This window comes from Staurois parvus, unplaced genomic scaffold (assembly GCF_062004578.1).
Source record: "Staurois parvus isolate SC_StPar_1 unplaced genomic scaffold, SC_StPar_1.0 ptg000187l, whole genome shotgun sequence".
NCBI classification, from domain to species: Eukaryota; Metazoa; Chordata; class Amphibia; order Anura; family Ranidae; genus Staurois; species Staurois parvus.
The window spans coordinates 246,257-261,598 of NW_028317983.1; the positions used below are offsets into that span (position 1 = coordinate 246,257).

The following is a 15,342-nucleotide window of genomic DNA, read 5'->3' on the forward strand; positions in this document are numbered from 1 at the left end:
GAAGAAACATCGTAAAAGGCCATCTCACGTTGCATCGGTCCCATGTGATTTGTTGGTAAATATTGTGAGGAGATTTTGCTAAAACCGAAGCAGAAAAAATCTGGAACAGCTGTGCATGGCAACCAATCAGCTTCTAGCTTTTATTTTCAAAGCTTAACTGAAGATAGAAACTGATTATTTATTACAGGTACTTATATAGTGCCGTCAATGTACGCAGCACTTTACATATATATTGTACATTCACATCAGTCCCTAACCCTCAAGGGGTGTACAATCTAAGGTCCCTAACTCACATTCATACATACACATACTAGGGACAATTTAGACAGAAGCCAATTCACCTACCAGCATGTCTTTTGGAGTGTGAGAGGAAACCGGAGTACCTGGAGGAAACCCACGCAGGCACAGGGAGAACATACAAACTCCAGGCAGGTGGTGCCACGGTTGGGATTCACACCAACGACCCTAGTACTGCCAGGCAGAAGTGCTAACCACTTAAGCACTGTGCTGCCCACTGATTGGTTGCCATGCACAGCTGCACCAGATTATGTCCCAGTTTTGAGATATCCTTCCATTTGTACCTTGGAGTGATGGCTATTTCTTAATTTGTCAATGCTCTGGTCATATAATATACACCAGGAGACCCCAGAGCAGTGACATTTTGCCAGTACCAGCCAATTAGCTTTGCCTGAAAGTTCTCCTCATAAGAGTTCCCCAAGATGCTTGATGGAATACACAAGGCCGAAGCTAAGGCGGCTGGAGAGAGCTCAGATTCCTATTATTTAGCATGAGTGAAATTGACACTAAACAATATACATATTATTAAAAAATATTCCATACACATCCACTACTTAAAGCGGAAGTAAAATCTTCCTAGAAAAAAAAAAACCGTCCCCCTCTGCAAGTTTGAATGACCGAGCTACGATGAGCCATGATTGCGGCACAGTGCTATGAACTGATGGCACACTCAATGGGTCCTCAATACACAGCACATTGCGCCCCTGCCGGTGGTTTCACTGGCTGCCGAAGTTGTGAATGTCTCCTTAAGGTGCAAGTTGAGGAGACATTCACTGTACCTATAGGTAAGGTTTATTATACACTTCCCTGTAAGGACAAGTTTTAAAGCAGAGTTTATTACCCACTTAATGGCCCTGCAGCCTATTCTTCATTAAACAGTTTTTTACTGTGTTTTTCGGCTCCCATTAATATCCTCCGTGAGCTCCTGAACTGCTCCTTTACTCATTTCTATTATTTTTGAGACGAGCGGTGCATGTTCACCGCAGCCATAGTCCATCTAAGGAGCGGGCAAGAGAGGTGGCTATGTTTTTACATACAGTGGGATCATGGCGAACGAATGTAGTCACCCTCTAACAGCAAGTCAGATCACAGTAGCTGAAAAATTTGATTTGGAGGAGTCTGAGAGCAATTGAAGGGACTTTTTAAAGTTAAGAAAACAGACTTTAATAAAATTACATTTTTTTTTTTTTTATTTTAGTAGAATTTAGTTACCTTGCTCTTTGAATTTCTTTAATTAAACTAGCCAGATCTTCTGGTTAATGATATTTGAAACTAACTTCCAAAAGTTCACATAAAAAGATAGGCATGGTGTATTTCATATTGGACAATGTTGGTTCCTTGCTATAAACTTTTTTTTCTTTTGTGTCAGTTTGTAAAAATCTGGGAAGCTCTTTCTATGTTTTATTCATATCAATGTTTTTTTATAATGAAAATGTTGTGTCCTTCATTCCTTAACTTTCTTGTGGGATTTTTCAAAGCTTATTCATTTAATGTTTTTGGCTTCTTGTCTTTGGCAATTTTTGTATGTTTCACTTTTGGTAACTTTTTTTTTTTTTAGACTGGTCTGTATCAAGACTTAAATATTGAAACAAATAGTTTTCCCTGCTTTTTGCTTAGTAGGTTGTGTAGACAAACCTTTAAATTTTGATCTAATGCTAGATACTGCAACTCAAGATACTTCTCTGAGCAGCTGTCTTCTGGCGCTGCTAGTGTGAAGAGCTGTACCCCTCTCCCCCCCTTCTGCCTTCTCTGCCATTCTCCCTAGGTTCACATCTGTGCGGTTGGTGCCGCTGCGGATTCGCACGAAAATCCGTGCAGCCGCACCACCTGCATAGAGAATTGTGGACCCGTGGGCAGGTGCTATTAGTTCTAATGGCACGCCGCCCGCACTGGAAAACTCAACCATACTGGGAACAGAGGTTTCCGTGTGGGCTGCGTTTTCCAAAGGAGTGCAGGGACTTCTTCCCTGCGTGGCACGGGAGTCCATTCAAATGAATGTGCTCTCGTGCCCGTGTAAAACGTGGCTTGCACGACCGCAGAGATGTGAACCTGGGGGTAAGTGACCTCGTACTGCCATTCTCCCACATTGCATCATGTTCTGCATATGGACAGTGGAGATTTTTTCATTCAACTGTTCCACCTTCATTCACAGAGTGGGGCAATTAAATGACAGGATCTCCATGGCCATTGACAGAGCACAATGTGTTGTGGGAGAACAACAATGTCTGAGGGGGGCAGGTAAAGGGTAAAACTCTTCGCATTATGCAGTTAATTATTTTGATATTCTGGTTTAGAATTTTGAGTTTAAAAATTTGTACACTGGTACTTACCTTTTATCCATCCCAGTTATTGTTTGGAAGTTGTTGAGGAATGTGTGTTCTATGCAGAAAGCAAAGATAATAGCTTATATTTTACCCTGCAGACTTGCATGTTAAAGAAATAGGTAAAGATTCAAGAATAGCTTACCTGTCTCCTAAAAATGTATCTTTGTGACCTTCAACCTTTTCCACATTTCATGGCTAGCCAATTCCATTAAAGCGTAAGTTCAACTTTTCCAAAAAGCACCACCCTTCTCCCTCCCCTATCCCTTGTCCCTGTCGCAATTACCTCTGTGGGTGATTAGTTGTTATTGCCCACTCAGCCAGCCCAGCGGTCCAGGAAATTGAAAGCTTTATTGTTCTTTCCCTTCTTTCCTTGGGGCTTCTGGGATGAATCAAAGTGATTCTTATTTGGTCCTAGTGATCACGTGACAGCATAACCAATACCCAGTCGCTAAAGTACCTACTCTATTTAGGATTTTGGTCTTAAATAACTTGACCTGGTACTGTATTCTGCATGGTTTTTGTTTTGTTTTTATTTACTCCAGTACTCAGGACCCACACCGAATCAGATTTTCAGTTTCCTTTAATTTGTCCCTGTAAATGAACCTGTGTTTTTCACTATAACTATCAGAAATCCTGGAATAAAATCCCTTCAGGTTGTTTGGGGTCCAAAATTGAAAAACGGCCATAAGGAATATTCACTCTTGTTTTATAATGTGCGATCTACATGACCAATTCTTGTCCGTACATCGTAATAGACAAAGTGTACAAGTCTTGATACAAAGATTAGTTTAAAATTCTGCCACATATTGTAATCTGTTGTTTTTTGCATGCAGTGTGCTTTGTTTCTAGTGGTGACTTCCTGTACCATCTTACTGCCTTTTCTCATTTTCCATAGCAGTCTTCTGCAGCTTTCAAAATTCCTCCAAGCCAGTGCTTTTCTGAGCCTCTAGGCCTGTCCTCTCTGTTTTTATTTCCCATGAACACAAAGGACCTACAATTATTCTTTCAATTGATGGGGTTATTGGGGTTAGTCCACTGCAAGTGTCGTGTGGGTTGTTTTTTTAAAGATATGGAGTAAAGTCAACCTGTTTCATTAATTGTAGTCTCATTCATATGTCATTTCATTACTCACTGTGTTTAGTGATTGACTTTTATTAAGTACATTTAAGCAATGTTGGTTGCTACATACCGTGCAGTGTTGTGTATATATACCTAGGTAAATACTTTGTGTCTAAATACAAATGCCTGATTCTCAATAATCAATCCTGAAATAGCCGTGTGGGAATGTAACAGTATGAGCCAAAATGTAGGTGATGTGCTCAAATCACCGCACAACTTTCCGACTTGGGCCAAAAATATAACGTTCGTTGCAAGATTTAACTACAATATTATCAGAAATCTTTAAAATATTTCTCACTTGCAGTAAGTTTTTATTTCAATTTTGTAGGATACATGGCTTAACCTGTACAAATATATAAAGTAGTCAACATATGGAAAAGTTGCAGAGTGTATCCATAAGTCATTAGAGACAAGAAAGGTAATTAAAATGAAATTCAATGAGTAATGCATATTAGCTTGACAGTAACGATTCACATTGTACAAACAACAAGAATGTTAAAAGATTTTTTTACGTGGCTGGATACTAACAGGGAGCGCAAGAGCTGGAGCACACTATCATCGCCGACTACTTGATTACAAGTCTTCTGTAATCTAAGTTCACGCTGTTTCCAGAATCTTGTATCAAAATGTGGTATTGTACCCTATAATGAGCACACTCTGACTTTCATAATATAGTAAATGAATACACTGATTTCTTCACCCGAAAAACTATAACAACATTAAAGTGCCAAGATAACCCAGAAACCCAGTGTTCTGTCTCTCCAATCTAAGCATTGAAAGTGTGATCTCTGTAACTTAGTTGTGATGAGATAGCGATAACTCCAATCTTAGTTGAATAACACAGGCAGTGACTCGATCAGATGACACCTTATAGATCTTGTGAAATTTATTCCATAAACTGAGAGAATCGTACAACAATGAACATCGGATAGGCAAAAAGATCATAATGTGATCTGCTTCATGACATGAAGCTAGAGCTGCAATGCCTTACTGGGAAAGGGGGAGGGCTATCTATACAGCATGAACTAACCAGAGGAAAGGAAGGAGCCAGGGGTGGACTGATAACTCATGGGGCCCCAAAGCAATAGGGGATCATGGGGCCCGTGTCCTTGCCCAAACTCAAAAAAGCCTATGAAAAAGTTACTAGGGGCATCTCATGGGGCCCCCTACTGACCCGGGCCCTCGGGCAGTACCCAAGTTTCCAAATGGTCAGCCCGCCCCTGGGAGGAGAAGAGACAAAATACAAAGAACACTTAAAGGCATATGTGAGTCATGTGAAACATAACCCCTAGCATATTTTGCCTCAAAAGCTGAGCCTTTGTCATGGGTGGATTGTGTGACAAAATATCAAATGGGTAACAAATATGCCTCTATGAAAATGGTTATGTTGGAGAGTTTTTGAGCCCCATGTTATATTGTGTAGTTTTTTGGGGGAAAGCAATAAGCTTAATCGGCTACTAGATTATTGTAGAGATTTACTAAAAGTGGAGCACTCAGAATCTGGTGCAGCTGTGCATGGTAGCCAATCAGCTTCTAACTTCAGCTTGTTCATTTAAGCTTCGACAATAAAACCTGGAAGCTGATTGGTTTCTTTGCACAGCTGCACCAGATTCTGAGTGCACCAGTTTTAGTAAATCTTCCCCAATGATTCGGAGTGATCTCAGTATAGGGTACAATCCTGGATTCTGAGAATGGCAAGCTCAGATTAGAGAATGAGACGTATTCAAGCAGTAGGTGAGGATAGTCTCCTCTAGATACAGCTATTCTCTCGCTGTTAGTATTCAGCCACGTAAAAAATATTAAGATTTATGGCAATATTTTAGTAATATCTTGCAATGAAAGTTATATTTTAGGCCCAAGTGGGTAAGATTTGCAGTGTCTGGAGCAATCGCCTACATTTTGATTCATACATCTATTTCATTTGAACTAATTTATCTGCAAATCAAGCAGAATTAATTTATGCAACTCCATAGACTGCCAGATGAAAATGATTGATTAGTATTAGCCTAGAACTAAAAGTTCTACTTGGAGGATTACTGGTAAGTTAAGGTACTACTTGCTGGTTTCTCTGATCTCTCAGGGTCCCCAGTCTAGATTTGTTCTTTCCATAATTCCCAGTGTGGCTTGTCACCACAGACTTCACCAAGCCAATTGAAGGTGTCATACTCCCTAATGGTCTGGCATAATGTTCAGTAAAGAGAAAAAAAAAAGAAGCAGAAAGTCTTTGTTATGGCCTTGTGGGGAGGGGAGACAATTACAAGGAAATCACCCCCTATTGTCGTCTTTTGAGAGATATTAGAAGCCAACAGGTAATCTTGCTTATAGGTGCCACCCTAATACTACGGTTTGTGTTAGTCTAAGACTCCATTCACCCTAGGGTTCTTCAAATCACAGGCAGAATCTCTGAATTTGAAAACACGCTGTAAACACGCGGAAACTTTTTTTGGGCATCGAGCATCCTGTGATTTTGTTTGCCCGATCGCGGAGCGGAAAAATGCACCGCGATCTCAGCAAAAACACCCCGCCACCTGAATTCGCGAACACGTGTTTTCACACTTTTTTACAGCGGTTTTTCAAATTGCAGGCAGAATCACACTAATTGAAAAACCATAGTGTGAAAGGAGCCTAAGTGGTTTTAGAAGTATCGAAGAACGGGAGCTTTAAGGAACATTTGCAATTGAACAAAGCAAAGCATATCCTCCAAAAATACATTTGAGGAGCTCAGGTTAGAATATGACCACTGATATGGAATTGTTTGGTAGTAGAACTAGTCTTAGTGAGTTAGTTGTGTCGAGTGTTTAAACCTTGTTTCTGTTAGCATAGGTAAAAAACAAAAAATCCAACCAAAACTTTATGTATATAAACAGGAAGAGTGAGAGACTGTCTCCCGGAGGGGAAATTTGCCCTCACTTTTTTGCTTGGGACATATACAGCAAGTCTTGAGAGATCTCTCTTTTGGGGACAGAGATGGCAATGATGTTAGGATATCTCTCCTGTGGGGACAGAGTTTGCAACAAAAGCACATGTATTTAGTAGAGTGGGGAAGGTTAGAATATCTTATAGTTTATTACTTTTTGTTCCGGTCTTGATGACATTTTTTATCTTGGTGTCACATTGACCTGAAGTAAAGGGAAGTCATTCCAATGGGGATACAGACAAATAAGAACAAATAAGACAGAAATGATGACTCTTACCTATTCTTTTTTTTTTTCTGAATTCCACTCACCATGCTTTTGGATGGAATTTGACAACAGGGACACAGACATTATTATAAAGCCAACAGAGGCTCTAAAGATAAAAATGTGATGCTTTTTTTTTTTTTTCCTCAATTCCTGTCTGCTGAAACCATCACAGTATCAGGAAAATGAGGGGAAATCTCTCCAATGGAGCTCTGGACAGCAGTAGAAACCCAACAGGGTGTCTAATTCTTCCCCACACTATTGAAAGCTAAAAAAAAAAGGGGGGCTGAAATGGCACATAGGTCCCTTTCACATGGTCGACCTGATCAGGTCCACCTTTTCAGTTTTTCAGGTGGTCGCGATCGGATGGTCCATTTATCCCTTCGGACTGGCGTGTGTAAACGGACTGTTTACGTGCGCCTGCCTTCTGTCCGGTCCATTAAAAGAAACTGAAGGGGTCCTTCACCTTTTGTGTAGGTGGAACAGATCAGAGGTTAGTCAGGTGTAAACAGACAGTCCAGTTACTATTGGCCACCAGCAGAACAGGCTCTGTCCGTATTCTCTGCATGGCCACGGACCTGTCATCCGCCTGCTCTGCTTAGATCCTCTTCTGATCAAATCAGAGTCCTTAAGGAGAAACCTAAGTTTGTTTTTGTTTTTTTTTCAGCAGCTACAAATACTATAGCTGCTGACTTTTAAAAATCAGGTACCTACCAGAGCTTGGGGTTTCTGCACTGTCTTCCTGCAACCAGTGGTTCTCACCACTGCGGATTCACACCACTGCATCTTGGATTTTGGGCCTGGCTGTGGTTTCTTGAGGAATACTCTGCTTTCTCCCCATTGCACATGCACAAGCTCGCTCTCACTTTGGGTATGGTGCTGCAGACTCCTGGGAGATGTGACATGTCCCAGCATGCTGCGGGAAGAGAGGGGCCAGGGCAAGGGATGTCATCCTTGTCTAGGCAAGGATTTTGGAAGTGGGAGCAAGTACTGATAAAAATTGGTACCCCCCAAAAAAATTTAAATATAACAAAACTGTAACTCTGTTACAGACTGAGTGACACAATAAAACCGGCAGGACTTCACTTTTTGAGTGACGTTCCGCTTTAAGCTAGCCATAGATATTAGACTGAGGTATATGTATTCTGACTACTGAAAGATCCTTCTTTCTAAAGGTCTTTGCGTAAACATATATGTTTGGATTACCCAAGCTTGCATGTTTATGCCATTGGAGGAAGCAGGGAAATGGTAAGAGGGCATTCCAAGCGACACTCATTCTATAGAGAAAACATCCGTGATCAGTCAAAACTGTTCAACTCAGATGCTTGATTCTCCAAGACATGTTGGCCAAGGTTTGCTTAAAAAGATGATTTCAATAGACAAGGCAGTGGGTTCACTCCTCTCTAGAGGGGTAACATTTTAAAGTCCAACGGAACTATCAGTTTAAATCAGATAGAGCTCTTCAATTATCTAGGAGTTGGAGCGTATCTGCCTATTGTAGAGTTTTAGGTGTGTCGGACCTCTACAGAAAGACCACTGTTTCCACACAGAGAGCAAGGGTCTTCTGCAGCATTCTGGCAGAGGACAGGCTTTTCTATTCAGGCTGTGGCTGCTTTAGGAAGAAATGTTTTGATCACTGTTTTGTTTTAATGCACTTGGAATTTATTTAGCTGATATAAATTGAGCTTTAAAATTTGAACTCAGATTAGAAATACACGAACCTGATAAGGGATATTCAATTATTTACTATGAAGACATATTGAGGTTATGTATTGTGTGTTTTTAGTTTAGAATACAAGTGTTACTATTGCCCCCATGTACTGTTCAGCGTGACTAGTTTCAGCCTAGTAATCTGTCCTAGCTTTGCATATGCTCCTGTTTAGCAATTTGTCTTCTTTGGGGTAGTTGATTTGATACATTAGTTAGAATTGCTTGCTTCGCCAGTCTTCTTCTGACATTTTTTTTCTTGTCAAAAGCCAACTCCATGTAAAAGTGATTTTTCAGTTTTGAATAGGCACATGAGTGTTAAATCTCCATTTATATATTTACTGGAAGCTCCTGTAGTCAGTTTTCCTGCCAGTAGTTTGTGGCTAGTGTTTGTGGCCTCCTCCAGGGCATCAACAATGTTGCCATCCTTCAAGAGCTGAACTCCCTGGAGTTTTTCTGCCTAGGACCCATTGGGAGAGGAGGACTCCATCATTCATTTTTGTAATAACCACAGCACCTAGGTAGAGGCAATGTTATTATATAGATGAAGTAACTAAAAGATGCATGAAACCAGCATGTGATCCACCTTGTTGGCAACAATGCGAAACTGAAATGTCAGTTCTTGGTGGGGTTGGCTTTTATAGTCCTATTATGCCAGCTAACAGTCATGTGATTTGATGCCTCTCAGATGCTCAGCCTACAGAGTCCGAAAAGGATGTTTATAATCAGGTGAATGTAGTATTAAAAGATGCTGAAGGAATCCTGGATGATTTACAGTCGTATCGAGGAGCGGGCCTGGAGATCCGAGAGGTGAATGTGTTTAATTTTTTTAAACTGTATTATTTCTTAAAGCGCTTTTTTTTTTTTTTAACAAGAAAACGTTTTTTCCCACAGCCACCAACCAGCTTATAATGAATATTTCTCAAGGCCAGATTTGTTGTCAAAAGACTGAGTTCTGTGGTTAGCAATAACCTCATTGTCTCTTTATAACTTATTTGCTTTATAAATCTTGGTGGGGCTCTTTCTTGGAGACTATAAATGCCAACCTTATCCCAATGCTCTTCACACATTCAACTTCATTTATTTTATTTATTTCAGGTACTTATATAGTACCATTAGTTTACGCAGCACTTTACATATATATTATGCATTCACATCAGTCCCTAACCCTCAAGGGGCGTACAATCTAAGGTCTCTAACTCACATCCATACATACACATACTAGGGACAATTTAGACAGGAGCCAATTAACCTACCAGCATGTCTTTGGAGTGTGGGAGGAAACCAGAGTACCCAGAGGAAACCCACTCAGGCACAAGGAGAACATGCAAACTCCAGGCAGGTGGTGCCGTGACTGGGATTCGAACCAACAACCCTAGTACTGCCAGGCGGAAGTGCTAACCATTTAGCCACTGTGCTGCCCAACTTAATAATTTCTCCTACCTACATATGCTCCTTTTTTATGACATTTTTAATGGTTCCATATCTAAATACCTAGCCTAAGTTTAGCTAAAATCTAAAAACATGAAAATCAGTTTAAGGGACAAAGCTTACATATAGTATGATGTGTCTCTTGTGCTGATTCTTCTTCTTGTAGGAGAAATATTCCTCCATGCTACCATTCACTGGCATAATCTTTCAATTCTATGAATAGGGGATGGGCGGATGGTTGATAGCTCCGCCCCCTACATTCACAGATATTGAGTCATTCATAGAAGCTGTAGTACAGCTTCTAAGAATGGTGGATCTGGGTGGGGGGTCAGGTATAGTCAAGTTCTCTTGATGAGACAGCCTTTTAGTTGTATTAACCCCCACTTCACTAGAAGACTGTGGTGGAGGGCGGAGAAGGATGGTAAGAGGGGGAAGATTTCTCCTAAGAGAAAAAGAATCAGCACAAGGGACACAACCTACTTACTGTACGTTGTATCCCTTGTGCTGATTTTTTGTTTTTAGTTTTAGGTAAACGTAGGCTTTATAAATGAGTTCCACTGTACAGGTGTATACAGATTGTGTCGAGCAAGCTTTCTTTTGTTATAAGGCATTATAGAGGATATGGTTAAGATCAGGGTGGATTATGATTAGTGCAGGGCAGCGCTTACTATATGGATTAGGCAATATTAGAGAGTACAGAGCGATATGATCAGACTAGAGCTTTGGTCTATGGAAAAAAAAAAAGCTGTTAGGCTTGGGTAAGGTTAGGGTGGGGGTTACAGTTAGAACTAGGTGAATAATTATCAGCCAAGAGCTAGAAGCAGAAGAGAAATCCAGTTTTCTCTGTTTAATGTAAAATTCTGTCCGTTTTGTAGACAAACTTTGATAGGGGAGGGCTACTTGAGGAAGAAACAAGTCAGCAGCCTCATTGTTGAATTCCATTTTAACCCCTTGACGCCGATGTCACACAAATATGCCGCCTCACGGAACTGGGCTTTTTTCTGTGGGGTCGCATATTTGCTTACTGGTTTTTGTGCTGGGAGCGCCCCCCCGGCGCTCCCAGCACAGAGACCGCGATGTCACTGAGAGCCCCGGGTCCTGTTCTAACGATCGAGACCCAGGACTTCTGATTACGGGTCACATGATTGCTTTGATAGCCTCTGATTGGCTATCACAGTGATCGGTCACTGTGCAGCATGGCCCCCTTGTTTTTTTCTCTCTCTATGAATGGAGAAGAGAGATACATTGTCTCTCTCTAACTCCTGGCATAGAGGGAAAAAAAGTTTGTAAAAAAAAAAGATAAATATTAAAAAATACAAGAAAAATAAAGAAAAATACCTAGATCAAGGTTTGATCTAGTTCAGTGCCAGGGTTAGTGTTTGGGTCAAAGTTCAGGATTTAAAAAAAAAATTGGTGTCAGTTAGTGTTAATGTCAGTGTCAGTATGTTTTAGGTAAAAAACAAAACAAAAAAAACCAACACTATTGTTTCTGGGCTGTACTACGGGTACAAACAACAAATAACATACACATATATGGTATCGCTGCGATAGTCAAGAGCTGGAGAATTTATTTTGGGTTCTTCGGTGGTAGGTTATGGTAGTAACAAGAAACACACAGCTAAATAAAAAAAAAAAATTTTTTTTTTTACTATTTTGGGCCAGTTTTCCTTTGATAATAAAAAAAAAGCAGGAGCTATCCATTACCAGTTACCACCAAATGAAATCCCAATTTTTGTCCTGAAAAAATCAAGGTATAATCCACCTGGATGTACAAAGTAGTTATGATATCGATGGTTTTACTATCACATGTCAACGTTGCAGAATTGTGCTTAGGCATTTAGATTTGTTTTACCCAGGGGCGTGAAGGGGTTAATGTTGTGTCTTGAAGCCACAAATGAAGAGTACAGTTTCTTTGGGGCCCATTTAAAAAAGCTGCTTAAAAAAAAAAAACTGCACAACAGGGTACTTCACAAATGTGCATTGTGCTGTTTTTGGGAGTCAGATGCTGTCTGAGTGCCATAAAAATGAATGAGAGCATAAAAAAAGTCTGGAGAGCCCATTATTGTGAACTGTCTTTCTTCTGCATGCATTAAGCACAAAGAACTCTATGGCCTAACACAGTCTTCACTCAGTGGGTTACTTTTTATTATTATACAGGATTTATATAGCGCCAACAGTTTGCTCAGCGCTTTACAATATAACGGGAGACAATACAGCAACGATACAGTTCAATACAAGAGGGATAGGAGCAGAGGCGGACTGACCATTTGGAAACTCGGGCACTGCCCAAAGGCCCGGGGTCAGTAGGGGGCCCCATGAGATGCCCCTGGTACCTTTTTCATAGGCTTTTTTGAGTTTGGGCAAGGACACAGGGGCCCCATGATCCCCTATTGCCCAGGGGCCCCATGAGTTGTCAGTCCACCCCTGGTTAGGAGGGCCATGGGCTGTAAAATGCAGGCTATGGTGAGCATACATGGAAGAGCCGATGGATGGTATCCACTCTCTATTACAAACAAGTTCCTTATTGCTTTCCTACCTGGTGATTGGTAAGTTCTAAGCCAGGCACGCCCTTTTAACCTTTTTCTATAGATATAATGGTCAATGGTTTACGGACCATGTTACACTAGTGATCCTGACGCTGAAGGTAATGCACTAGAGGTCACTCACCTGCTTCTATTGCATCACTTCTTTGTTTGCCAAACCAGCAAGATGTCACTTCATTGCAGTTTCCGCACTGGTGCATACTTTGATTTTGCTGCACACTTTGAGCTTCTGACAGTATGTAACAGATGCTACGGCAAGTCAGATAGAGCCTGCCTTCTTTCCTGGATGGAGGATTTCCAACATCGATCAGTTTCCTCCCCAGCCTTACTGACCCTGACCCACCCCTTTCATTTATTGGATTTTAGCTCTTTTAGTCATGGCAGCTCAGCATCACATGTTGGTGTTACTTAGGGCAGTCTGCATGTAAATGCTCTCTGCCTAGGGAGACCAAATCCTTCAGACTAACATCCACCCATCAAGGCATTTTGATATCTGCATAACTGCCCACTGCTTGCATCAGGATTCAGGGCTCTTGAGAGGAGTTACTGATGCAGGGTGTTGTGATGTTTTCTGAAAGCTATGTAGTGTCCCTTTCTATGAAACATAATCTGCCTTCATTGCCTAGAGAAGCACAGAGATGCAATAATTATGTCACTAGCCTAAAATGAGGTGTAGAATGAAAATGGGTTTCATTTAAAATATCATTAGCATGGAGAAGGAGAAACAAGTGAAAGGCTAAATGTAAGCAGAATAAACGCTGGTTTAAAAACAAAACAAAAAAAGAACTGAAAACTGTCCAATGCCCTTTTATATTGAATAAAATGCATTTGTGTGTTGTAACACACAGCAAGAGGTGAAGGAACATATTCCCAGTTTGTATGACAGCAACACTAAAAACCTTGTAAAGATTCTATCCCTTTATAAAAATAAAGTGCTGAGCAAACTGGCGCTATATAAATCCTGTATAATAATAATATAAAAATAAAAAGATTGCCCTGAGCTCTTGGTTTTGGTCCAGCTGTTTAATGAATGTACATCCCTTTCTAGTGATCGATTGCTGAAAGCCAGATCACTGCAGACCTACATGAACACGTCACATGAAGCCATAAAGCTGCTCTCCCTGTAAATCAGTGTTTCTCAACTCCAGTCCTCATGGACCCCCAACAGGTCATGTTTTCAGGATTTCCCTCAGATGAAACAGCTGTGGTAATTACTAAGGCAGTGAAACTGATCAAATCACCTGTGCAAAATAATGGAAATCCTGAAAACATGACCTGTTGGGGGTCCATGAGGACTGGAGTTGAGAAACACTGCTGTAAATAAATGAAGACTTAGGTATGTTTCACAGTGCTGACATTACATCTTTTTGTTTCCAGGCAATACAACATGCTACTGATGAGAAGTTACAGGAGAAGGCATGGGGAGCAGTCGTCCCTCTGGTCGGCAAACTAAAGAAATTCTATGAATTCTCTCAGAGACTAGGTAAGTCTTTAATTCACTGCATTTATGGAAATTTGCTTGCAGGTTGTATAGTGAGGTGTTCTCTGTAAAATGTTGGATGTCTTGACATGAAGGACAAATTTAAAGTGGTACTTTAAATTTTCGAATTCTTTGCATTAATGTAAAAAACTTTCTGGGTGCAGCTCTACACCCCCCCCTTAGACTTACCTGAGCCCCATCTTGATCCAGCAATGTGCATGAGAGCAGTGGCTCTCCTGAATGTCTCCTCATTGGCTCACACAGCAGCAGGAGCCATTGGTCTGCTGTCTATCATAGCCAGTAAGCCAATGAGGAGAGAACTAGGGGCATGGCCAAGCTGTGCTCTGTGTGTGAATGGATAGTGTCTACTTACAGGAGTGTGGATCGGCAGTCAGCCTGCTCCAGTGCCCCCATAGCAAGAGACTTTTTGTTGGGGGCACTCAGCAGGAGGGAGGAGCCAGAACTGCCGGCAGGGGACCTAAAAAGAAACAGATCGGGGCTGCTCTGTGCAAAATCGTTGCACAGAGCAGATAAGTACTGCATAACATGATTGTTACTTTTTTTTAAAAAAAATCAACCTTTAGAATTACTTTACAGCTTTACTATTCCTCTCCAGGAATTCAACCACTTGTTAAAAGAGAAGTTTAGGTTTTTTTTTAAAATTATACTTACCTAGGTGAATGCAGTATCAGTGCGATGCTGCATCTGTCCCCTGCCAGCTCTAACACTGAGCATTCATTGATCAAACACAGCCGATTGTTCAGGTCTCAGTGCTCTGCATGCAGAAGGCTGATGACTGTCAGGCACTGCTCTCTGCTCTGCCAACCCCCAGTCTGGGCTGAGACCAGAAGGGTTACTGCTGGAGCTCCAGAAATGTAGCAATAGCTATCCTCTGGGAGTTCCCTAAAACTGTCAGATGTGCATTTAAAAGATAAGTCCACTAGGTGGCATGCACCTTGTTGGACTTAACTCATAGTATGACTGCACATTTTACAAGGTGGCTGAATTCTCGGAGTTCAGCTTTAAATCCTTACAAATTCTAATCATTACATGGGAGAGGAGAAGGAGGGGGGGGGGCTGTTAAGGTAAACAAAGGAGATGGGTGGCAGGGAAAGAAGTCTGTTCTCTAGAGGGTAATAGTGGATCATTTTGTTTACATGGCTTTGCCTAGAAGATCAGTAAGTGACATTGCTTTGACAGCTTTTGATAGCAGGTATATTAGCTCTACATGCCCATTTCTGCAGGTTTTTTTCCCCCTAAAG

At 41.1% G+C, this 15,342-nt stretch overlaps 1 protein-coding gene across 7 annotated transcripts in view; it reads left to right on the forward strand.

The window, feature by feature from the left end:
* The window catches only part of CYRIB (CYFIP related Rac1 interactor B), a 261,661-nt gene that overhangs the window by 210,153 nt on the left and 36,166 nt on the right, over positions 1–15,342 (forward strand). For all 7 annotated transcript variants that reach the window (XM_089677502.1, XM_089677498.1, XM_089677501.1 and 4 more), the window contains 2 exons: positions 9,315–9,436; positions 13,978–14,083. In XM_089677502.1, coding sequence (XP_089533628.1) covers positions 9,315–9,436; positions 13,978–14,083 — 228 coding nt within the window. The remainder of the gene's footprint in view (positions 1–9,314; positions 9,437–13,977; positions 14,084–15,342) is intronic.